Source organism: Plecotus auritus (genome assembly GCF_963455305.1).
Source record: "Plecotus auritus genome assembly, chromosome: 15".
Taxonomy (NCBI): Eukaryota; Metazoa; Chordata; class Mammalia; order Chiroptera; family Vespertilionidae; genus Plecotus; species Plecotus auritus.
This window is the reverse complement of record NC_137781.1, coordinates 4,258,713-4,284,515: the sequence shown is the minus strand read 5'-3', so window position 1 is coordinate 4,284,515 and position 25,803 is coordinate 4,258,713. Positions and strand designations below refer to the sequence as shown.

The 25,803-nt window shown below is 49.4% G+C and overlaps 2 protein-coding genes and 1 pseudogene across 4 annotated transcripts in view; 2 read left to right on the top strand and 1 right to left on the bottom strand.

Moving 5' to 3' along the window:
* The window catches only part of ENTREP2 (endosomal transmembrane epsin interactor 2), a gene marked incomplete at its 3' end in the record, with an annotated part of 47,096 nt that overhangs the window by 18,021 nt on the left and 3,272 nt on the right, over positions 1–25,803 (top strand). The window contains exons 3-5 of one of the 2 annotated variants that reach the window (XM_080651617.1): positions 19,414–19,524; positions 24,091–24,225; positions 24,917–25,024. In XM_080651617.1, the coding sequence (XP_080507743.1) occupies positions 19,414–19,524; positions 24,091–24,225; positions 24,917–25,024 (354 nt within the window). Of the gene's footprint in view, positions 1–19,413; positions 19,709–24,090; positions 24,226–24,916; positions 25,025–25,803 lie in introns of those variants that run through there. The other variant, XM_080651618.1, reaches the window with a different exon arrangement.
* On the bottom strand, positions 9,249–9,551 carry LOC308239093 (large ribosomal subunit protein eL36-like; annotated as a pseudogene). Its single transcript has one exon. The product of its transcript is annotated as a large ribosomal subunit protein eL36-like (transcript).
* NSMCE3 (NSE3 homolog, SMC5-SMC6 complex component) lies at positions 14,761–16,437 on the top strand. The gene has a single exon (XM_080651475.1). It carries the CDS (start codon positions 14,857–14,859, stop codon positions 15,844–15,846), a length of 990 nt encoding a protein of 329 aa, XP_080507601.1. The 5' UTR covers positions 14,761–14,856; the 3' UTR covers positions 15,847–16,437.

The window sequence follows — 25,803 nt, the reverse complement described above, 5'->3', positions numbered from 1 at the left end:
TTCCTCACGTTGCTTTGGGATGGCCCTGGGGAGACATGGAAAGAGGATGTTGGTTTCTCCATCTCAAAAGCACCCCAAGCAAATTTGTGTCTGTTGGTCTATAGCAGCCGTGGGCAAACTACGGCCCGTGGGCCGGATCCGGCCCGTTCGGCTGTTCTATCCGGCCCGTGGAGCCGAAAGAGCGGAGGGTTCTCTTGTTCTCCCCTCCGCACCTTTACTTTGAATTTATATTAGTTCACACAAACACTCCATCCATGCTTTTGTTCCGGCCCTCCGGTCCAGTTTAAGAACCCATTGTGGCCCTCGAGTCAAAAAGTTTGCCCACCACTCTATAGGCATGTTCTTCTCCACACACACATGAATATGTTTATGTGTCCACGTCTGTGCCAGGGCAGGAGGTTTTCCCGGTTCTGGTGGATAATGGAAGAGACGGCGTGGCTTTTTTCTTTTTTTGTAGTCATGAATTATTTACATCTCTTCTTTAAGTGACTGGACTTGGAGATGATGACATGGACCGGGTGGTAACGGAGATAGAAAGGAACGTGGACCACCCAGCTAATGTGGCTCAGTGGTTGAGCGTCGACCTATGAACCAGGAGATCGCCGATTTGATTCCTGGTCGGCTGCCTCCTGCACGCCCCCTACTTGGGATCCAGCCCACAACCCGGGCATGTGCCCTGACTGGGAATGGAACCGTGACCTCCTGGTTCATAGGTCGATGCCCAACCACCGAGCCACACCAGCCGGGCTGCATCGTTGGTTCTTGACAAGAGTCATCTTGTGTCCACCTTGGGAAGCCCTGCCTCCTCTAGAATGCCTCCCTTCCTAATGGACTTGCTTTGCCCTGGAGCCTTCACGTTCTCCTACTAGAAAAAAGTCGTTAAGAAAAACCAAAATCTCAGACGCTGAGGTAGCTCTCATATAAGAAAAGTAATAAAGTGTCCCTCGGTTCTAAATGCGTCTTCTTTCACTAAGAAGGCAATTACTGTTACAAAGACACAGCCTTATAAAAATTATTATGGCCGAGAAGTGTGTGCTGTGTCCGTCCGCGGCACAGTTAATTTTAAAAGTATTACCAAGCATACAAATCATAAGACTGAAATGCTGAACTATACTAATTTGAAAGTGAATTTAATATGCTACTCTGAGGGACTGTCTGTCCTTACCCGGCTTTTAAAAAATGGTAACTTAGAGGCCATTAGTTACCAGATTTTCTTCCAAATGTCCAACCTCCTTTAATGAAGGGTATTACTCAAGGACCTTATCTTTCATCTCTGAATAGTTTCACGCGGTACAGTAAGGAACGGTAATATTGGAACATCCATATTCCACCCTGATTGTATGGGCATTAAATCAAATTGTTGCATTTTTATCAAAACATAACAATGCTGATTGGGAATGAAAAGAAGACTCAAAGGTATCAAATTTTTTTTTATATTTTATTGATTTTTTTACAGAGAGGAAGGGAGAGGGATAAAGAGTTAGAAACATCGATGAGAGAGAGACATCCATCAGCTGCCTCCTGCACACCTCCCACGGGGGATGTGCCCGCAACCAAGGTACATGCCCTTGACCGGAATCGAACCTGGGACTCTTGAGTCCGCAGGCCGATGCTCTATCCACTGAGCCACACCAGTTAGGGCTCAAAGGTATCAAATTTGATTGTTTGCTATGTTTGCTTTGATTCCCTGAAAGATAGAAAAATGGATTGAAATTGATTTAAGCATAGTGATATGTAGGCCATATGATCTAACGATGAAGAGAAATTTATTATTTTTTTCTTATTTTTGTTACAAAGAGAATTTTAAAAAATCAGTTACTGATTATTTGCACACTGACTTGAGGAGGGAGAAAGAAACGGCCTGCTTTTCGTATAATATATGTGATATTGTTAACAAATACAGGGGCTTTTTAAAATATATATGTTTTTATTGATTTCAGAGAGGAAGGGAGACGAGAGAAAAACATCAATGATGAAAGAGAATCATTGATCGGCTGCCTCCTGCACGCCCCCTATTGGGGCCGAGCCTGCCATCCCGGGCGTATGCCTTGACTGGGAATCGAACCGTGACCTTCTGGTTCATAGATTGAAGCTCAGCCACTGAGCCAGGCCGGCCGGGCAATACACGCTCATTTAAATGTCATTCCCCTGCAAATTCTCAGTCGGCTGAACACAGGGCAAAACCTGGATGGGTTTCATCTAATGGGAACAAGAGAGAGAATTTACATGCTTATGCCTCTTGGTTAATGGAATCTGAAAAGCTGTCAAATGACGAGGGATGGATAATATCGTGTGATAATAAACAAATGAACCAAATGATTGGCCCAGGGGAACAAGAATGGAAAGAAAAAAGCCGAGGAAATACCCAAAGGCAAGTTAATAAGGAAAAAGGACTAAAACGTCCCGACAAATGAGATAATGACAGCGGCCCACCGAGGAGAGCGCCGGGCTGGCTGGCAGACGTGGGCAGGCAGCTGGCATGTCAGAATGAGCGGCAGCTGGGGTGTGGAGGATGAGTGGGAAGGACGGGCTCGTAAATGGCAAAATGATGAGTGAGTTAGTAAATCTGTCAGGTGATGAATGAGCTGACGATCCCCATCGGACAGATGACAGAGAGGGGCCGAGTGAAAAGGCAGTCAGCGCAGCCAGCGGGGAAGCAGAAAGCCTGCATACCCACAACCCGGGGACTTGCAAATGCAGTTCCGCCCTGGCCGGTGGATCAGTTGGTTGCTGCAGCATTGCCCCTGTATGCCAAGGAGTCAACCAGCGAATGCAGAAATAACTGGGACAACAAAACCATGTGTTTCTCTCTCTCCCTCTCTCCTCCCCTCCTTTTCTCCATTCCTCCCCCTTTCTCTCTCTCTCTCTCTCTCTCTCTCTCTCTCTCTCTCTCTCTGTCTCTCTCTCAAATCAGTTTTAAAAATGTAAATGCACCCTAGCAGGTTTGGCTTAGTGGATAGAGCATCGGCCTGCGGACCAAAGGGTCCCGGGTTTGATTCCAGTCAAAGGCAGGATCGATCCCCAGCCCCAATCAAGGCACACGTGGGATGCAACCAATCAGTGTGTCTCTCTCACATCTCTCTCTCTCCCTCTCCCTCCCCCTCTCCCTTCCACTCTGTCTAAAAATCAATGGGAAAAATATCCTCAGGTGAGGATTAACAACAAATTTTTTTTTAAATGCAATTTTATAAGCACACAATAGGGTCATGTAGCCAATCACAGTATTTGATCTGCTTTGGCAGCTATGAACCACATACCTACCGACACTTCCATTAAAAACAGATTGCACACAATGTGCTCACGGCTGTGCGTACTGCTTTGCATTCTACGCCTACTACCTGCTAGCTGTTAGCGTCTTCATTCCTGGGGATTTTCACCTATACAATGGGAATCCTGATAGGAGGGCCTTTCCTCCTTCAGTATGAGGTCACTTGAGGACTAAAGTCCGTACGGAAAACTTAGACCAGCACCTGGCACAGTATAAGCAATGAAGAACGACTGTTAGCCGCTGTTGATGGTGTTCTGCTTTGGTTCCTGTCTCCGAGTGTGCGTTCCACCTTGCACGTCCTCGGTGTCTCCGTATCACGGGTAGCAGGGCCTCGCTCGCTGGCTCCAGAACCGCTGAGGAACATGCGGGGCAGATGCAGAGCGAGGTGTTCTTACTTTGCAGAGTTAAAAAAAAACATCTTACACATCCTCGGTGTCTACACAAGGGTCCTCCCCAAGACTTCATCTTGGTTGAGTAGAGGAAATACTGACGAGTTCCCTTATCTCTTCCCCAACGGTAATGAGTATTGCAAACATTTTTGGGAAGGGAGGGTGTCTAGGGTATTTTTTTTTCCCCCACTTTTCAGAGTTTAGTTTTCAAACTTGAGAAACAAGAGTTAAATTTAAATTCCTGTTTGTAACTGATTCACAAAAAATAATAATTTAAGTAAGATTAAAAGGAAAGTAATGAAATTAAAATCCAAGAAACGAGTCAGTAAAAAAAAAAAATCCACAAAAATTCTTTGAGATGAGTTATAAGTACATTAACCTCTGTTATTACAGATTAAGATAAAATAGAGAACATGAATAGAGAAATAAAAAAATGTAATAATGTAAGGAAGGGATTTTATTTATTTTTTAAACAATTTCTAATATATATTTTTATTGATTTCAGAGAGGAAGGGAGAGGGAGAGGTAGAAACATCAGTGATGAGAGAGAATTATTAATCAGTTGCCTCCTGTACACCCCCTGTTAGGGATCGAGCCCAGGACCCGGGCATGTGCCCTGACCGAGAATCGAACCATGACCTCCTGGTTCATAGGTCTACATTCAACCACTGAGCCATGCGGGCCGGACTCAGTTGGTGATCTTATAGCTCATTCGATCTAAACATCCTTGTGCTGCTGTAGCAGAGAGTAGGGCTGGCTGAGTTTCTGGTCCCAAATAACTAGTTGGGGCTCTGCGCAGTGGTCTGACTTGGCCCCCCCGCCCCTGTCCCCAGTCCCTAGTGGGAAAACCTAGAAAAGCGAGAGTGGATACAATTTGGAAGACAGTGTAATAAATAGATGCTTTTGTTCTTTTTTTTTTTTTTTTCCCGGGTTCCTGGCACAGAGTCTCTGAAACCGTTCCAATTTCCGGAATGCTGAGCGTGCCTTTTATATGCTAATTGTTGTTGGTGTGGAAAAACCCACACCATCTCCTATTTCCAGTCATCTGCCACGGAGGAACAGGCGGCTGCGCCCCAAGGTTCCGGCGTCTCCGTATCACGGGTAGCGGGGCCTCGCTCGCTGGCTCCAGAACCTCTGAGGAACATGCGGGCAGATGCAGAAGTGTTCTTACTTTGCAGAGTTAAAAAAACCAGGAGAGGTATTTTTGGTGGCATGCCCTTCGAGTTTAGGGTTTAATTTCACGTGTGAGTTCTAGCAAATGGGCCTCGCTTTGGTGTCGGTGTTTAGAGGCAGGGGCTACGGGAAGGTGGGTGTCCACGGGGAAAGCATGTCCCATTTGCAGGTTGGTTTCCACCTAATAATTACTAGTTTGCAGCTCAGGCGCTAAAACCAACCCATAGAAAACAGCCTGCCCCGGCCGGCGTGGCTCCGTGCTTGAGCATCGACCTCGGAACCAGGAGGTCACGGTTCGGTTCCCAGTCGGGGCACAGGCCCGGGTTGTGAGCTCCATCCCCATCCAGTAGGGGGCGTGCAGGAGGCGGCCGCCAATCCGTGTTTCTCTTTCATCCCTGATGTGTCTGTCTCTCTCCCTCTTCTCCTTTTCTCTCTCTCTCTGAAAGTCAAGAAAACATATTCAAAAAATAATAAATGAGACGTTTTCCACATGATGTGGCCGTGAATTCAGAAATCTCTCAATGCAGGCGATGATAAAAGACACGAGCTACGCAATGTACGTTTAAAGGACTGTTTGTATTTGAAAATCACGGAACAGCACAGAAGGGAAAGTGAACTGAAGTCCAAACTTCAGCTTGCTGCCCTTTCATGCTAAGACAGTGGTTCCCGGAGTTAAGGGGAAAGCTGCCATCCGCCCCTCCCCTCCAGATCGGCTTGATTGCAATTTCTCTCTCTCTCTCTTCCTCCGTAGAGTCCCTGCGGCGATCACACGCTTCCCCCCAGAGGGTGAATTTTCACTCCTGTCCACTCTGCTCCTTGCCGTTTCCAAATCATGCATTAGCGGTGCCGGGCGAGGGTTTAATTCTCACTTTGTAATTGGATTCCTCGCTTCTGTCTCTGGTCCCTTGGAATCAGCATCTCCGATTATCGCCTGCAGCCCTGCCGGGGTGGGAGGTGTGTTGGTGTCAGGGTCTCCGGGTCCGCGAGGTGCTAGGGGGCCGCCCGTTTTCTTCCCTGTTGTCAGGCTGTTTCCGTGGTCCCTGTGGTGGTTTGTTTCCCTGCCTGCGGGGGTGGTATGTTTGCCACACTCCCTGCCGCGCTCTGTCTCGCTCGCACGTGATGCATGACTCTGTGGTGTGTGTCCCTGTCACTCCTCCCTGATGACCTTCAGCTAGTTTGCCATTCCCTGTTAGAGGCAATGCCACCTGCCAGCCTTGTTCCCCCGCCCCCCCCACCCCCCCCCCGCACCGCCCAGCAAAGCATGGGGAGAGTCCAGGCAGCCTGCGCCCTTGCAAGGCCCTACGCTCCTGACTTGGAGTATGTGTAAGCAAACTAAATACAACGTACGGCCCCGCGCGTGGCTCAGGGGCTGAGCGTGGACCTGTGAACCAGAAGGTCACAGTTTGATTCCCAGTCAGGGCACATGCCCAGGTTGCAGGCTCGGTCCCCAGTAGGGGGCGCTCAGGAGGCAGCCCATCAGTGATTCTCTCTCATCATGGATGTTTTTATTTCTCTCTCCCCCTCCTTTCCTCTCTGAAATCAACAAAAATCTATTTAAAAAATAATATGATCAGCATTCAAATGGCAGCTGTTCACATTTTCATTCCACCTGAGCAGGTAATCATCCTGTATTCTTTGTATAAAAGAAGGGCTAGAGTGTCCTAGATGGTTTGAATAGAGAGACACATTGGAAATGCAATGTCCCATTTAGTGACTGCTTTAAACAGTTGGGTTCTTGGCAAATGAACTTAAAAATAAAAAGAGGTTGGCAAATTTTTTTCTGTAGGTCCTAGATCCCTTGATATAACTTGCTCTTGTGGAAAAAAATATGAGACAAGTATAAAAAATGGGCTCAGTGTGATCGGAAGAAAAGTCTGTGTGGTTTTTTTTTTTTTTTTTTTTTAGAAATGTGCTGAATTCTGAGTTAATTAAAACCAAGACGTCACGTGATATTCCGAACGTGTTATATTTAGCTTTTTCCTTAAGAAGAAGTTACCTCTTCTCTGTAAATGTAACTCCCTTGGTTTCTTAAATCTGCCAGCCACACAGGATCATGGTTCTCCTTTAAGATTCAGGTGAACAGGCTTGCACCTTGGCCCATATTTGGGAAACCCAGCATGCTCCACTCCTGCCCTCCATCCCCAAGACTGCCGGGCCTGGTCTTGAAGGTTTTCCTCGTCACCCTGACTCCAGGTTCCTGCCCTCGCTGCATGTTGAGAGTTTTTGTTTTTTTGTTTGTTTTCTATATTACATTTAAGCCTGTGAGCCATTTTGAGTTAGTTTTTGCATATGATGTGACGTGTACCTTGAGGTTGATAACTTGAATTTTTCCAGCACCATTTAAAATATATATTTTTATTGATTTCAGAGATGAAGGTAGAGGGAGAGAGAGAGAGAAACATCAACGATGAGAGAGAATCATGGATCAGCTGCCTCCTGCACGCCCCCCACTGGGGATGGAGCCCGCACCCCAGGCATGTGCCCTGACCGGAATCAAACCTGGGACCCTTCGGTCTGCAGGCCGATGCTCTATCCCCTGAGCCAAACCAGCCAGGGCGAGCAGCACCATTTTTTTGAAAAGATCATCCTTCTCGTCTGGCCAGTGTTGCTAAGTGGTTAGAGGATCAGCACCCGGACTGAAGGGTCTTGGGTTCAATTCCCAATCCAGGGCACCTACCTACCTCGGTTGCAGGTTCAATTCCCAGCCCCAGTCGGGGCGTGGGTGTGGGAGGCAACAAATCGATGTGTCTCTCTCACATTATGTTTCTCTCTGACTCTCCCCTCCCTTCCACTCCCTGTGAAAGTAATAAAAACTTACCCACAAGTGATGATTAAGAAAATAGACACATGCAGTTCCGTTACACTGAAGGCAAATAAGAACTCTCCTGGAAGCTGATAAAGCTTAAGTCCATTAAATAGCCAGGCTCCTTTATATTAGATTTTCACATAATGAGAAATGAATGAAGAGCTCTCACCGTCGCCTCGGAATGGGCATATTCATAACCCTCTTCTGCTTGCCAAAAATAAGCCCGCCTCATTTTTCCCTGCCAACCGTTTCAGCTCCTGTCACAGAAAATGGGACAAGGGGGTTGGTGCAAATAGGGTGTTTCCCACCAGAAAGACAGGTTTTGGAATCTTTGAGCAGTTTGTGAGCTTTGTCAGTTCTGGAACATTCCGCCTTGGAGTGTTCCCTGTTTTTATGTTTATTTGCTTGCATATCAGTTATTCTCCAAGTCAATTACACAACGTTGGTTTCCAAATGGCACCGTGAGGAGAGACGGGCATCGCGCTCGGGATCGGTCCCCACGGTGCGCGCTTGTCCGCTGAGCACCTTGAGTTTGGTGCGTGAGCTGAAGATGGCCCCTTACCCTCAACTCCTTTGACAGATTCACTTATTTTTTTTCACCAGAGGATATTGTTTCCATTGGTTTTTAATTTTTTTTTTTTTTTAGAATATGTTTCTGTTGACTTTAGAGAGGAAGGGAGAGGGAGAGAGAGAGAGAAACATCAACGATGAGAGAGCATCATAATCGGCTGCCTCCTGCACACCCCGCACTGGGGACTGAGCTTGCATGGACCAGGAATTGAATCATGCCCCCCTGGTTCATGGGTTGACACTCAACCACTGAGCCACACAGGCCTGGCTTGTTAGGGTTTTTTAAAATCACGGATCGACAGTGAATTGTCTCTTAGGACCTTTCTTTCTGTTGTGAGATGATGGTGGGAGAGATGTCCTTTATCCTGTTAATATGGTGAATTGCCTCCATTGACCTTGAATGTTCAGCCAACTTGCTCTCCCAGATTCACCTCACCTTTCTCATGCCGCATCTCGGTTTGGTGTGTTTGTGGCTCAGGATTTTTTATTGCATCCTCGTTTGGAAAATGTCCTTGTCACATTTTTATATTAAGGTTAGGTCTTCTTCATAACACACCAGGGGAATGATCCCTTTTATTCGTTCCTGGAGGCATTAATCTGAGACCAGTGTTCCTTCTTTAAATGCTCAGTAGCCCAGCGGGTGTGGCTTAGTGGTTGAGCATCGACCCTAACCAGGGATCGAACCTGAAACCTTGGCGTAGCGGGACGATGCTCTAACCAACTGATCCACCAGGCCAGGGCTGAGTGCTTTTTCTCTGATGTGGTTTCTTTGCTTTTCTCTGTCAGATGTTTTGTTCCCTCCCCCCCCAGCTTGTCTGTATCATGTACGTTTTCAGCCTCCTGCTTCTGCCCTGCATATGTTGATTCTTCCCTCGTGGCTTTTATGTCATGAACTTTCGGTCCTACATTGAGTGACACAGCTTTCCGCGGAGCCTCCGAAAATATATTTGGTTTTTAGTAGGGACCATGCTCTGTGAACATTTTATTTTATTTTATTTTATTTTTTCTGAGCAGGTTTTATTATACAGACAGGGGGTGGGGCTCAGTCCTTCTTGGCTGCTGCCTTCCTCATGGCTGCAAGGACATTGCTCAGCTCCTCTCTCTTCCTCTTGGCTCGAATGTGTGTCCCCACCCTTTTCTTGATGAATTTCAGGGCCCTCTTGTCCTTAGCGACCTTGAGCAGCTCCATGGCACGACGCTCCTGGGGGCAAAGCCACACACCTCTCGGATCGTGTCCCGCACGAACTTGGTGCCCGCGGCGGCGGCTGTGCCTCGGCTTGCTCACGTTCTTGGTCACCTTGTGGCCCTTGTCGAGGCCCACGGCCATGGGGGAGCGCAGAGCCATGGCTGCTGCTCCTCAGTGGTGCCGCGGCGGAAGGCTCTGTGAACATTTTAAATGAAGAGAGAAAAAAAAGCATGATTTTGCTCTGGACGTATTTTGTTTTTTTGTTTGCTGTACTCCCATCTCCTTCTGCTCTCATTATGTTTTATCATAACGCTCTATTTATGCCTCCTCCCTCGGTTCTGCTCCATCGTAGCCATCTGTTCTGGAATTTGGCTGTCTCCGTCCTTCAAACCACGGCACTTCTGAGGAGGCACATGGTTTGCTGCGCCTGGTGAACCAAGATGTCACAGGTTCGATTCCCGGTCAGGGCACATGCCCGAGCTTCAGGCTCCATCCCCAGTAGGGGGCATGCAGGAGGCAGCCGATCCATGTTTCTATCTCTCTATCCCTTTTCCCTTCCCCTCTGTCTAAAATCAGTAAAAACATTTAAAAAATGTAGAGATGTCGTCCTGGCATAAGATTAACCAAGTAACAATGTGCGGATTTTAAGATTAAATGGCAGTGAGTGGTGCTTGGTTTCTGTAAATTGTAATAATCACGCCTGGGCCCACAGCGTTAAGCCTAACAGGCGCACCCGCATTAATGTCTCTGTGAATTTTCCCAAAGTACGGCCTTTAAATGGCCAGAATAACCACAGTGAACTCGGTCACTTGCTTAGAGGTAAATGGGAGAGGCATAGAAAGCCTGTATGAGCAGGGGGAGCCACTCGGATGGTTATTAACAATTCAGCAGGCCAGGAAAATGTCATCAGCACGTCCTTAATGGCTGATTGGCTCCTAGGAGGCAGATCGTTAGCTAAGACTTGCTTTTTCCCACACCGCCTCTCTCTGACTTGTAGGATTCAGAAAATAGGGGTGGGGGAGGTAAAAACCAAGTCATGCTTCTCAAGAAAGGATGCCCTGCCCTAGCTGGTTTGGCTCAGTGGGTAGAGCATTGGTCTTCTGACTGAAGGGTCCCAGGTTCAATTCCGGCCAAGGGCACACGATCCCCAGTAGGGGGCGTGCAGGAGGCAGCCGATCAGTGATTCTCTCTCATCATTGATGTTTCTATCTCTCCCTCTCCCTTCCTCTCTGAAATCAATAAAAATATATTTAAAAAAAAGAAAGGATGCCCTGGTTTTTCCAACCAGATTAGGGGATGATGCTGCCAGCTTCGAGGAGCAGGAATCCTCTAGTACAATCAGCTCCAGTGCGGCTCAGTGAGTGGTTGAGGATTGACCCATGAAGCAGGTGGTCACAGTTCGATTCCCAGAGAGAGGGATGGAAACATCCATGATAAGAGAACATCCATGATGAGAGAGAATCATCGATCTGCTGCCTCCTGCACGCCCCCTAATGGGGATCGAGCCCACAACCTGGGCGTGTGCCCTGACCGGGATTCCAACCGTGACCTCCCTAGTTCATGAGTCCACTGAGCCACACTGGGCAGACACGTGTCATTATTACGTGTCATTATTGGGTAGCCCTTTATCTGCGATTTAACTAGGATGGATCTTTGTTACCAAGGAGCGGACCCAAGGGATTGTATTGTAACCATTGAAATATCCGGGTTGCTTTTCCTGTCTACCCACCAAAGTAGTACCTGCCCCCTCCCCCACCTCCCCCCCCCCCCCCCGCCAGTCCCAGCCTCTGCTCCCTGCTGCAGCCTGTTGCTCTGTGCCCCGCAGGAACAGGCAGCAAAGCAATTCAGTTTACACATGGTGGCTGCATAGGTTCGTCACTGATTTTCTTCCCCAGAAGCCCTTGCTTGTGCACCAGGTCCCTGTCAGAAACTTGAACGCCTTTCACTGGTTCTGCAAGAAATACCCGGGGATGCAGAGAATCCAGTGGACAGTAAAGATGAGAGCGCCTGGGCAGGCATTTGCAATCGAGGAGATGAAATAAGCAAGTAATTACTGAGAGCCATCGAAAGAGTGATGGGTAGAGGCATTTCTTTGTTCGATGCATTGGAAATCTTAGCTGGCTTAGTGTTGGCCTCAAATAATTTTTAATTTTTTCGATTGGGTCTAGTAATAAAAGTATTAAGGTCATTAACATAAAGTGTTTGAAAATGTTTTTCTTTTTTTAACCACTTTGTCTTTATTACTTCACATGCTGAACAAAAAAGCCACAAATGTCATATTCAGATCACACTGAATTTCCTGAAAATTTGCATGTGGGTAACTGCTATGGCATGCTGTACCTCTGATGTTAAAATTGATGAAAATGTATTTTTCATTCATCTCCTGAAGCAAGAAAATAAACATTGAAGTTCACTTTTAAAAGAAAATATCTCCCTGGCCAGTGTTGCCCAGTGGTTGAGCATCAACCTATGAACCAGGAGGTCACGGTTTGATTCCCGGTCGGGGCACATGCCCGGGTTGCAGGCTCGATCCCCATTAGTGGACGTGTGGGAGGCAACCAATTGATGTGGCTCTCTCACATCTATGTTTGTCTCTGTCTCCTCTCTGCCCCTCCCTTCTACTCTGAAAAAAAAAAAAAATCAATGGAAAAAATAGCGCCAGTGAGGATTAACCAAAAACAAATACAAAAACCTGTTATCTTTTCTCACCCGTTTGAGTACGATAGTCTGCTGTCTGGGTAAAGATGCCATTGAGGGCCACTGATGATTTTCACAGTCGCAGGGGGTAGCTTAACCTGTGGTGCTACTTGGTAATTTAAGTGAACACCTTGGCAAGAAAAAAAAACAACACACAAAAGAAAAAAACCCACTGAAGTATCAGTTCAGTTGTTGGCAGTGCTTTCATCTTATTTCCCATTTCTCTGTTGTCTCTTGGTTGCTGAGTATTTTTAACTCGGGGTACAACTGATCTATCTGGGGGAGTTTTTCGCAGAATTCTCAGCTGCAGGAGGTTTCTTTGGGACTTGAGACCTAACTTTAATTTGCAAGGACATAGAAGCAGATGAATTTTCTCATTGTAAAAACAAAATGAATGCCTCGATTATGTATTTGCTTTTCTTAGCAGGCTTCTGTCAGCAGGATTGATGTTTGAGGGTATTTTATTAGATCTTGTGTGGCCCAGAAAGTTATCACTGAGAGTTTACCCGATTTCAGCTGGCAAACTTGCATCAGAACAGGGAATATCATTTTGCGTTGAATATTGCAGTTCTAGTGCCATTATCAGATTGCATTTTCATGCTGAATTACAAACAAAAATTTTATGCCACTAACACTTAATGATATTTGTAATAAGATGGTGTTTTGATGCTATTCTTCAAATAATGTGTTCTGAATTGCTTTCCTTTGAATATATTTGCACTAAAGAGGAACTGAGTTTGATTTGGTTCTTTAAAGAGTTTACCCATTTCCTGGGTAGCTTAAAAAAACAACAACAGGTAAATTCACCCAGCTGGTGTGGCTCAGTGGATAGAGCGTCAGCCTGCGGACTGAAGGGTCCCAGGTTCGATTCCGGTCAAGAGCATGTACCTTGGTTGTGGGCACATCCCCAGTGGGAGAGGTGTGCAGGAGGCAGCTGATCGATGTTTCTCTCTCATCGATGTTTCTAGCTCTCTATCCCTCTCCCTTCCTCTGTAAAATATATTAAAAAAAAAAAAAGAGTTTACCCATTTCCTGGGTAGCTTTAAAAAAAAACACAGGTAAATTCGCCCAGCTGGTGTGGCTCAGTGGTTGAGCGTGGACCTATGAACCAGGAGGTCAGGGTTCTGTTCCCGGTCAGGGCACATGCCCGAGTTGCGGACTCAGTCCCCAGTAGGGGGCATGCAGGAGGCAGTTTCTTCTTTGCAAGTCAATAAATAGAAAAGGAGCACATTTGTTAAGATCCATAGAAGTAAAGGCAGAAGATTACAGATAGACCGAGTTAATGAAATGACTCATGGTGGCTATTAGAGTTGCACGTTTAAATATATATATACAGAGTGTACACACCATAGACTATGAGAGATGATACCCTGGGTTCTCTGTTCTTTCTCATCAAACCCTCAGGCTGATATAGTAGGAATTAAATTTAAGAGACTCACATTATCCCAATTCTTGATCAGTGATGCCCTAAATTAAATGGTGATCTCTTGAGAGAGTGCATTTGCTTGTAGCGCCCTTCTTACTCATTTCTGCCAAAATTGTGGTTGTTTACGTGCCCAGGTGCTTTCCAAAAGATAACCTTGCTCGACCAAGCAAAAACACTTCGCTGAAACGAGACGTGCTTTATGGGGTCGTTTGGTCGTAGTTGTCTAACGGATGGAGTTTGATGCTGGCACAGTGAAAGGCTGAGGCAAGCCTGCCCTTACCACTCCTTCCTTCTCAGTAGACTCTCGGGGGCCTGGTAACTGGGGGAAGGTAACTGGTGGGAAACGGTTAGGAGGCCTTAAACTGGGCAAGGGGAGGGGTGGCGAAGGCCAAGCCAACGGGCGTCCTCTGGGGCCTCGGTTCATTTCCGCCCAGGTTTGCATAGAAGCGAATGCGTTCACTCACGGTGCAGGCCCTTGCCTTCCTGTCCACCTTCTTTTGCTCCCACATTCATTGAGTTCCCTCCGGCTAAAAACATTCCCAGCCTTGACTCTTGATATTTGCTTTTTTATAAAACAAAAATTCGTTGGTTAATCCTCACGGGAGGATATTTTTTCCAATGATTTTTAGAGATGGGGCGGGGGGAGATGTATGTGGGAGAGCAACATGGATTGGTTGCCTCCCGCGCGGACCCCCCTGGGAGCAGGGAGCAAACCTGCAACCCCAGGTATTTGCCCTTTGACGGGGAATCAAACCCGCGACCCTCAGGTGCGCCGGCAGGTGCGCTAACCACTGACCCACACTGGTCAGGGCTATTGATTTTCTTTTTAGAGAGAGGGGCAGGGGGAAAAAAAAAAGGGAGAGAAATATCGATGAGAGAGAACATCGATTGGCTGCCTCCTGCACACCCCTCACCAGGGATCGAGCCCGAAACACGGGCATGTGCCCTGACCGGGAATCGAACCCGCGACCTCTTGCTTCATGGGACAGGGCTCAACCACGGGCTTGACCCTGACTTCCTGCATCCCTGTCCTGGGCTCTCCTTTCGGGGTTTGGTAAGGACGACCCCTTCGGTCTTCACCAATCGCCAGTGCCGTAACCTGCGCGCCGGCCGGCGGCTGAGATCTCACGCATTGCGTCGCCTTCGTGACGCAATGCGCGCAGCCTCCACCGACGCACCGCGCAGTGTCTGTGACGCAATACGCACGTCCCCTGGCCCCGCCCAGGTGCCCGGCCCGCCGATTTACCCACAATTCCCACTGCGCGCGCCGCTTTCCAGCCGCCGCCTCCCGTACCGCGCCGCCGAAGTTCCCGCCGGTGCCGGGCTTCCGCCGCCGGGGACATGCTGCCGAAGCCGCGGAGCCGGGGCCGCCCCAGCTCCCAGGCCGACAGGGACTGGGGCCGCGGCGGAGACAGCCGGGCCCCGAGAAATACTGTCGCCGAGGAGGCCCCGAGCACTTCCCGCGGGGGGGGCGGCTCGCAGGACCCCCGCCGCTCCTCGTCGCAGGGCGGTCGCCGGGCCGACGCTCCCCTGGCCGTGGGGCCCAGGTCCCAGAAGCAGCTGGAGCTGAAGGTGGCCGAGCTGGTGCAGTTCCTGCTGATTAAAGACCAGAGGAAGATCCCCATCAAGCGGACCGACATCGTGAAGCACGTCCTGGGCGACTACAAGGACATGTTCCCCGACCTCCTGCACCGCGCCGCCGAGCGCCTGCAGTACGTGTTCGGGTACCGGCTGGTGGAGCTGGAGCCCAAGAGCAACGCCTACATCCTCATCAACAGCCTGGAGCCCGTGGAGGAGGACGCCGAGCTGCGGGGCGACCAGGGCACGCCCACCACCGGCCTGCTCATGATCGTCCTGGGGCTCATCTTCATGAAGGGCAACACCGTCAAGGAGACGGAGGTCTGGGACTTCCTGCGTCGCCTAGGGGTGTACCCCACCAAGAAGCATCTGATCTTCGGCGACCCGAAGAAGCTCATTACCGAGGACTTTGTGCGGCAGCGGTACCTGGAGTACCGGCGGATCCCGCACACGGACCCCGTGGACTATGAGTTGCAATGGGGCCCGCGAACCCACCTGGAAACCAGCAAGATGAAAGTCCTGAAGTTTGTGGCCAAAGTCCACAATCAGGACCCCAAGGACTGGCCGGCCCAGTACTGCGAGGCTCTGGCGGAGGAGGAGGACAGGGCCCGACCTCAGACCAGCGCCCCATCTCAGACCAGCGCCCGACCTCAGACCAGCGCCCCATCTCAGACCAGCGCCCGACCTCAGACTAGCGCTCGACCTCAGACCAGCGCCCGACCTCAGACCAGCGCCCCAGCCCCCTCCTCTTGAAGTCATAGGTTCCGGGGGACTCCTGGGGGCGAGGGTCAAAGGCACAGGCCTGAGAGGGGTGTCAGTGGGGCAGCGGGCATATTTCTGTAAAGCTGAAACGTGTGTAGCTTTAGGATGTGTTTGCAAACTTTTGTTCTTTTACTATTATAAAGTATTTGGTTCCAAGTTTTCATTTATAAAAATATGAGGAGAGGATTTATTTTGTTTTAGTGTCTGTATTTTGTGTGTGTGTGTATATATATATATGAATTTGGTTAGCTTTATAAAACTAATTGGAAAACTTTGTACTGTGATTTGGAACAAAGAACATCAGTCATTTGTGTTGGTGCCAAGTCAGTATAAGCGGCTGTTATATGGCCTCCAAACTGCCCCAGTTTGTAAGGAAAAATAAAAGCCTTTATAAATTAAAAATAAAAATATAATTGCCTATATCCTCTTTTTTTGCCTCAGCACAGCTATTGTATGTTTTCTACGTATAAGAAAATTGTATTTTCTCGGCAACTTTTTTACATTCATGATTATTATTTAGCTCTGTGGCTAACCATTTAGCTTTTTTCCTACCCTCGTTATAATAAATACTATATCTTTGAAGCAGTTAAGCGTTGTGCATTTTTTAAGTCGTGAGTCCTGAGAAATTTCGTGACTCAGAACCAACATTTTTAAAAAGACAGTTTTTGCTACATATTACAGTAAGTAGTGTTTTGTAGAAGTTGCCTTACTTCCAGATGTGCGTGTGCAGATTGCATCATGATGTGAAATACATTTCTCTCACTGTGACAGGTCACACCAAAAAAGTCAATAAACCCTTTAGTGATGAACTGCACCTGCCTGGCTCCACCTGACCACGTACATTGAGGCAGGTTTCTTAGCTTGCTTACAGCCGTTTCCTCACCTGTCAGATGGGCCGCCGCCGCCGATAGGGGTGGTAATGTGACCGTTAGATGTGGGAGTGTATGTAAAGTTCTTGGCACCATGCCTGGGGTTTAGTACTTTGTTCCTCACATTTTTTAAAAACATGTTTTTTATTTCCTTTGGTCTGGAGCAGTTAAAAAATTACTTTTAAGGTTTCCTTTCATTATCTTGCTCGAAATCATTCCTAGAATTCGAATCACTGGTTCGAAAGTTACGACAATTTTCTAGTCTGACTACGGTTTTATGAAAAAACATAATTCATGGTATACGGATAAAATAGTAAAAGCAGGGAAATTAGATGTTAAGATCTCCCCTGGCTCTTGTAGGATAGTGAAAAGGGTATAGGTTTTGAGGCGGCCAAACTGACTTTGAATTATGGCTCATGTTATGTCAGCATGGTGATTTGGGGTAGGTTTTCAACTCTCTGAGTCTCAATTTATCTGCAAAAAGGGGAAAATAGTAACTATAATTATAGGGTTTTTTTTCCCCCCTAATCCTCACCTGTGGATATTTTTCCATTGATTTTTAGAGTGAAAGGGGGAGAGAGTGAGAGAAAAATGGATGTGAGAGAGACATGGGCTGGTTCACACACGTCCCGACCAGGGCCAGGGGTCAAGCCTGCAACCGCTGCAGCCAAAGTACATGCCCTTCCCTGGACTGGAACCCGGGACCCTTCAGTCCGCAGGCTGGCGCTCTATCCACTGAGCCACGCCGGCCAGGGCTGTAGTTTCTTGTATGGATTAAATGAACCTGAAGAAAAGAGCTGGGTCTCCAGTCCTCCGCCATAGCTTCTGCAAAATGCTGCTTTCAGAGGCTCAGCCAGGAACTTCCAGGGGGTGAACAGGAGAATTGTTTTGGGGGAAGAAACTGCAAATTAACCATGAAATGAGGTAAACAGTTGAAAAAGGGAACTGGATCAACACCCACCTGGAAATACCTACAAGAGTCCGGTGGGCAGGTGGTGGCAAGGAGGAATGGGACAGGCTCCTGGGCTTCCATTCTGTTGAAGGGAATTTGCATTTACTTCATCAGTGGAATGTCATTGGCCCTTGCAGACATCCCTCCTGGTTTGCGTTTTATTTCCGGCGAAGCATCCTGCTGACGGGCCGCGTGCCTTCCCCTCCGGTGTGTTGTCATACTGCATCTTCATCCTTTGGGTGAAAATGGTCATAACCCAGGGCCCATTATCAGTTCTCTCTGAGGCACATCCCCGCCCCCCGCCCCCCACTTTTCTCATAGAGATGTTAACAATTTACCATCAGCGAATCGCCAGGTGATTTCAGTTTTAAAATAGAAAGCGGTACAGACCAGATCTTTTCTTCTCACCCTTCCCAGAGGGCTCAGAAGTCTGGGTCTCATGCTGTTGCAGGATTCAGTACTTGAATGTACGTGTACACGAGCACTGTGCGGTAGTGTTCTGTGAACTTTTCCACCTTAAAACTTGGTGTTAGAGTGTAGCTTGTGCTACTTGCTGTTTCATTTGACGTTGGTTTTGAGCTTTTGCCAGTTAGACCTGATTCATCACTATTTGTTCTTCCAATCGAGGGAAAGTAAGTTTTTTTGTCCATTCCCTAATGCTCAGGTTATTTCCGGTTTTTTGCTATTTGCAGGCAGTAGACACGGCGCTTCCTTAGGCACCTGTGTGAGGGCTGGTGTGTGGTTACACTACCAGCACTTTAGAGTTCCTTGGTGCCGATCCTCGCTCCTGCGTCCGCCCCAGCCAGGTGTACATATCACTGTTCCTGGAGGGAAGTCCCTTAGGGAGTCCTCACTGTGCGACAGTGTATTGATCCCCTCCCCTGTACGTAGCACACGGCCTACTGTTTTCCTGGATCCGAAAGCTAATTTTTTTAATTGAAAAATGAGAACAAAGTTGTTTTGATGCATTCACCATATATATATACACGCACGTATATGTGTATATGTATATATATATATACACACACATATACATATAAACACACACACATATTCACTTAAAATCGACTTACCAAATTGATTTCTAAAAAGTCGGGAGAGAAAAATCAATGCAACAAATGATAAAATATAATAAATGTGATCGTTACTAAAGAGATTCAGCCTGCCACAGCACCCACTGTGATCCCTAGAAACATTCCGGTGAGGACTGGAAAAATAACAACAAATAAAAGAAGGGTCTTCCAAGAAGTAAACGTCTTTCATTGGATTTTCTTTAGGGACCGGTTGTTCTTTTTGAGGCTCTAGAAAACTCTTTTGAGACTATCTATTGTATAGTGTTTTCAAGTTTAGCCTCCTGAGCACTTTAGCAGGTATTTCCAATGAAGTCGTGGTCCGGACAATGGCTTTTCAGAGCGCACCTTTTCTGTTTGAGGTAAGGGAAGCCGCACTTGCAATTCTGAGAAACAAGACTTTTCCTTTAAAACACGCTACGCGTGTAATGATGGGAGCCACACGTGTAATGATGGGAGCCACGCGTGTAATGATGGGAGCCACACGTGTAATGATGGGAGCCACGCGTGTAATGATGGGAGCCACACGTGTAATGATGGGAGCCACGCGTGTAATGATGGGAGCGACGCGTGTAATGATGGGAGCGACGGAAAGCTCTTTTGCAGCCAAACCGTCTTCGCTGCGCCTCTCCACGTGAGTCATCAGCTTTGCGCGGGTCTCTTGCAGGTCACCTTTTTCATGCTGCTGTCCGCCGTGTGCGTGATGCTGAACTTGGCCGGCTCCATCCTCTCCTGCCAGAACGCTCAGCTCGTCAGCGCCCTGGGAGCCTGCCAGCTGGTGAGCACGGAAACCGCACGCCTTCCCCGAGGCGGTGGCTGCGTGGGGTCACTGTAAAGACCGCTGCATCACCTCCGTGCATTTCTTCGGGTATTTCATGGTTGTCTCGGGAATTGAATTTAAGGTGATTCGTTTCTCAAAATTCTCCCAGACGAACGAACGCGTGTACCACGCTGTAAATCAGGTACTAATAGAATATTCCTACGGGTCACAGCGAGTGCTGTTTCAGAATGAATCTCTTTAGTAACGATCATATTTTAGCATTTGTTGCACTGATTTTTCTCTCCTGAATTTTGAAAAATCAATTTGGTAAGCTGATTTTAAGTGACTGTGTGTGTGTGTGTGTGTGTGTATGTATGTGGTGAGTGCATCAAAACAACTTAGTTCTCATTTTTCAGTTAAAAAAGAGAATTAGCTTTTAGATTTAGGAAAACGGTAGACCGTGTGCTGCGAACATTGGAGGGGATCAATCAGGTGTTTGTTGCATGGAGTGATGACTGCATATCATGATTTAGTTCCAGGCACAGTGATACACGCATGTGGCTGGGGCAGAAAGTGAAGTCTGACCAGTCACACTGAGTAAGTGTGTGCTGGAACTTCTCATATGACCTTGGCTGCTGGGTATGGGGGCATTAGCATTGGTTTCTTTTTTAAATATATTTTTATTGATTTCAGAGAGGAGAGGGAGAGGGAGAGAGAGAGAAACATCCATGATGAGAGAGAATCATCCATCCGCTGCCTCCTGCACGCCCCACACTGGGGATCGAGCCGGCAACCAGGCGTGTGCCCTGACCTGGAATCGAACCATGACTGCCTGGTTCATGGGCTGAGGCTCAACCACTGAGCCACACCGGCTAGGCTGACAGCACTTTTGACCAGAACAAAGTCATTTGGCCTCAGCTTGGTGCCAGGGAGGCCACGTGGCAGCCCAGGCCTTCACCCCACTGTTGTCTGTGTCCATGGCTTATGCATATTTTGTTCATTAGATTCCGCATGTGAGTGAGATCATGTGATACTATCTTTCTCTGATTGGCTTATTGCACTTAGCATAATACTCTCCAGGTCCCTCCATGCTGTCTCAAAGGGTCAGGGATCCCTCCTTTTCACTGCTGCATAGTATTCCCTGGTGTAAATGTCCCACAGCATGCTTTTTAAAAATATATATATATTTTTGTTAATTTTAGGGAGGAAGGAAGAGGGAGAGAGAGACAGAAACATCAATGATGAGAGAGAATCATGGATCGGCTGCCTCTTGCATGCTCCCCACTGGGGATCGAGCCCGCAACCTGGGCATGTGCCCTTGACCTGAATCGAACCTGAGACCCCTGAGTCCACACGTTGACGCTCTATCCACTGAGCCACACCGGCTAGGGCGTCCCACGGCGTTTTCATCCACTCGTCTACCGATAGGCACTGGGCTCTTTGCAGATTTTGGTCGTTGTAACTAGCGCTGCTGTGGACACAGGGTGCGTATATTCTCTCACGTTGGTGTTCCTGATTTTTTAGGGTAGATCCCTAGAACTGGGCTTGCTGGGTCAAACAGCGTACCATTGTTAATTTTTTCAAGGAAGTCCATACTGTCCTCCACAGTGGCTGCACTGTCCGCATTCCCCCCAGCAGTGCACGAGGGTTCCCTTTTCCCCACATCCTCGCCAGCACTTGCTGTTTATTGATTTGGTGATGGCAGCCACTCTGACAGGTGTGAGGTGGTACCTCCTTGTTTCAGTTTGTATCTCTCTGGTGATCAGTGACTTTAGGCATTTTTTCATGCGTCTCTTGGCCGTCGGTATGTCCACTTTGGAGAAGAGTTTAGTTAGGTCCTTCGCCCGTTTTTTAAATTGGATTGTCTTCCTTTTGTTAGGTTGTATGAGTTTCTTATATGTTCTGGAAATTACCCTCTTATCCTTGGCAAATATATCCTCCCATACAGTGGGCTCCCTTTTCATTCTTAAAAAAAAAAAAAAAAAAAAAAAGAGAATTGACTATTTTCATGATCTTATTTATTTATTTATTTATTTAAATATATTTTTCATTGATTTCAGAAAAGGAGAGGGAGAGAGAGCTAGAAACATCAACAATGAGAGAGAACCATTGATGGGCTGCCTCCTGCCCACCCCCAACTGGGGATCGAGCCCGCAACCCAGGCATGTGCCCTTGGCTGGAATCAAACCCGGGACCCTTCAGTCTGCAGTCCGACGCTCTGTCCACTGAGCCACACCAGCCAGGGCTATTTTCATGATCTTTTTTTTTTTTTAAATATATTTTATTGGTATTTTACAGAGAGGAAGGGAGAGGGATAGAGAGCTAGAAACATCGATGAGAGAGAAACATCCATCAGCTGCCTCCTGCACACCCCCCACTGGGGATGTGCCCACAACCCAGGTACATGCCCTTGACCGGAATCGAACCCGGGACCCTTCAGTCCACAGGCCACGCTCTATCCACTGAGCCAAACCGGTTTCGGCTATTTCCGTGATCCTGAGGTTATTTACGTCTACTGTATCCTTATGTGGAAGTACAGTACTGGGTTTTAAAAAGCATTTTAAAATTTTGTCACCTCCGAAGTATTCTGTGAGGACTACTACACGGTCCGTAACCCTTTGGATGGGCTTTCTCCACTCAGGGTGATTCCTGGAGCCTCCTCCGGTGTGGCCACCGGGCTGTCCCTCTTCACGGGGGGGGGGGTAGTACCCACGATCTGTAGATAGGACAGTCGCGTGCCGTTTCCCTGTGAGGGCCGTCTGTGCTCCCCGGGTTTGGCTGTCATGCGGAAGGCCGTGTGAACGTCCACGTGTAGACTTGGGACCATCTCCTTCCATCCGAAGGCTGTCGGGTTTTTCCCGAGGCATTTAGTGCCAGCACTCCAGTCTCAAAATGGAAAGCGTCCGGTAACCAAGGCAACACTAATTATGTAGCCACAGCCCTGGGAAGAGCCCCACAGTAACCAGGGCAACCCTGATTGAGCTGCGTCCTGATGAATCGTGAATTACGAGAGGACACGCCGTAGGCGGCAGGTTCGGAAAGGTCGGGCTTGAAAGATGCAGGAAAACGTGGCTGTCAGCCCCCTCTGAGGCGTGTCTGTCATGGTCCGGTCTCCTTCACAGCTCCCGGACCTGCCGAAGGAGGTAGCTTTTAAAAAATACGTTTTTGGCCTGGCCACATGGCTCAGTGGTTGAGCGCTGACCTATGAACCGGGAGGTCACGGTTTGATTCCAGGTGGGTGCATGTGCCCGGGTTGCGGGCTCAGTCCCTAGTGTGTGTGTGTGTGGGGGGGGGGGGGGTTAGCTTATCAGTGATTCCCTCTCATCATTGATGTTTCTGTCCCTCTTTCCCTCTCCCTTCCTCTCTTAGATCAATAAAAACATATTTAAAAAAAAATAACACCGCCCACCGCCCGGCTGGTGTGGCTTTGTGTGCTGGGCGCTATCTCCGGCACCAGAAGGTTGCTGGTTTGTTTCCCGGCCAGGGCACATGCCCGGGTTGCAGGCTGGCTCCCCAGTAGGGGGCGCGCAGGAGGCAGCCAATCGATGTTCCGGTCTCACATCGATGTTTCTCTGTCTCCCTTCCTCTCTCTCTAAAAATCAATGAAAATACTGAAAAAAACAAAAACAAAACACACACACAAAAAACACCAACAACGAACCACATTTGCACTTTGAATGTTGACCCCCTTAACCTCGTCTGCTGCACACCCCGACCCCAGGACCCCGCAGCTCGAAGAGGTTCTGTGGCTTGTCCCCGGTCACCCCCTAAGTGAGTGGGTCCGAGTCTGTCCCTCATGCTTTGGTCTCTGTGTCTTGGCCGGTTCATTGCCCTCAGGGATGGGCTGCCCACTGGGCATCCCCGAGATTCGCAGGCTGCCCGCGGGCACCCCCTCTTTCTGTTGTATCAGCCCTTTCCGCTCCCGGCCAGGCGCGTAGACCAGCCGCTCAGCGCTCCGAAGAGATTCATGAGGAATCACAGCGACGTCATCTGCAGAACTCTGCTGTCGCCCGACCCCCAGGGCCACCCCGGCCACAAACCCGTCAGCCCCGCGCCGGGACGTCGGGGTCAGGGAGCTCATCAGGAGGTCCCGGAGACTTTCTGAGAATTAATCGCCCCTTCAGTGAAACGCGGAAGGTGTATGTCCGTGCCTGTCCCTGGGTCGCTGAGCGGGTATTGGACGCCCAGCTCCCTCCCTCGTCCCCGGGGACGCTGTGCGGCCGTTTACATTGACCGGTGACTCCCAGGGCCCAGACAGCTCCATACGCAGTCATTCCTGGCGCGGTTTTTAAAACGTCTTAAAGGGGTTGCAGCCCACTTTAAAAATAAGTAAATATTTGTAATTTCAGAGAGGAAAAGGGCGGGAGAGAGAGAAACATCCATCTGAAGCAATTCCTCCCATGTTCTCCATGGCTTTTGCCAACAAAACAAAAGAATCATTTTTGGCTTCATGACTGAGACTAAACGGGATGCTTTGAACCGAGGCGTTGGCGCGCGTGTGTGTGTGCGTGTGCGGCTGCAGTGCGCCCGCCAGGCCAGGCCAGGCCGCGTGCTCGTCGCGAGCTGTGCCCGTGTCCCGTCCAGATTAAGTTTGACAGCGTGGAGGTGTGCATCTGCTGTGAGGCGCAGCGCCAGGCGGCCGGCTGCAGCCACCTCGGGGAGACGCTGAAGCTGAACCCGCTGCGTGAGGACTGCAACGCCGTGCGGCTGACCCTCAAGGTGACGCCCCGGGGGCCTGCCCTGCGTCCCGTCCGAGCACCCGGGCGTTTCGGGCGGGCTCATCCGTGCGTGCGTGCTCTCAGTGCGCGTCGCCCGCGGTCAGTTAGATGCAGGAGGGACTCTCTCCCGGGGACTCCTTTCCGAGGGTCATAGATTCCACTGGAAGGTGCCGTTCCCCTCGGCTCCCATCTTCCCTCTTCCCTCTCCTGCCTCGGACGGACGTGAAGCGGGTGGGAGTGGGTGGAAGGTCCTGACGAATTGCGGACTCCTGCTTCCTAATGTGTTTGCTGTCCCGCCATCAGGGAACAGGTGGCTGCGGACTTTCCCTTTTTTAAAAAAATACTTTTTCTATTGATCTCAGAGAGGAAGGGAGTGGGGGGAGATAGAAACATCCGTGATGAGAGAGAATCATGGACGGCTGCCTCCTGCACGCCCCACACTGGGGATCCAGCCCCCAACCCGGGCCTGTGCCCTGACCGGGAATCGAACCAGCAACCTCTTGGTTCATAGATGGACGCTCAGCAATGAGCAACACCAGCCAGGCAAGGCCAGTGTTGATTATGAAAATAAAAAATCACAGTAGAGCGCGTGCGTGAGGTGGAGGCGGCCGGCAGGCTGGTCCTGGGCTGGGAGGCGCTCAGGACCTGCCCGGGGCTGCCCAGGGCGCTGACCTCCGCGTCTCTTCTCGCAGGACCTGCTCTTCAGCGTGTGCGCCCTCAACGTCCTCTCCACCATCGTGTGCGCCCTGGCCACCGCCATGTGCTGCATGCAGATGGTCTCCACCGACATCCTGCACCTGGTGAGTGGGCCCCCAGCCCCTTCTCCAGCCGGGGGGGGGGGGGCTGGACACTGACGGACGGACGGACGTGGGAGAGTGGACATTCTGGCTTCCAGCCAGAAGCCCCGGGACAGCATGTCCTGACGTCCCTGGTGCGTGCGGATCCGCGGAGGTCAGTGTGTGCTGCCCTCGGGACGAGAGAGGACTTGCACGTGTGGTGCCATCGGCGTGTTTGCTTCCGTGCTGTTGGGGTTTCTGGTGGACAGAGCCCTGCCCCTCGGGGTGCTCCTATGGAGCCACAGCCTCTGGTCCAGACCTCCCCTGGGCCGGCCGCCCTCCAGGCACGGCGCCTCCTCAGGCTCCGCGTTCCCTGAGCACACAGGAGAAACTGCTCACCTGTGCTCCTTAGATTTTAAAAAAAGTTATGTTTCCATTGATGTCAGAGAGGAAGGGAGAGGGAGAGAGCTAGAAACATTAATGGTGAGAGAATCATGGATCGGCCGCTTCCTGCACGCCCCCTACTGGGGATGGAGCCTGAAGCCCGGGCCTGTGCCCTGACCAGGAACTGTGACCTCCTGGTTCCTCGGTTGATGCTCAGCCGCTGGGCCATGCTGGCCGGGCTCTGGTCAGATGCTTTGCAAAGGAGGACGCTTGCAGGAAGGGCTGTGTAACTAGGGCCGCTGTGCCGGTCTCAGTGCTGGGAAGGGGTCAGGGAGAGATGTAATGCCACTCCTGGCAGCGCAGCACCACAAGGCCACCAGCACCTTGGCCTCCCCAGCTCACCCAGGCCTGGTCCAGCC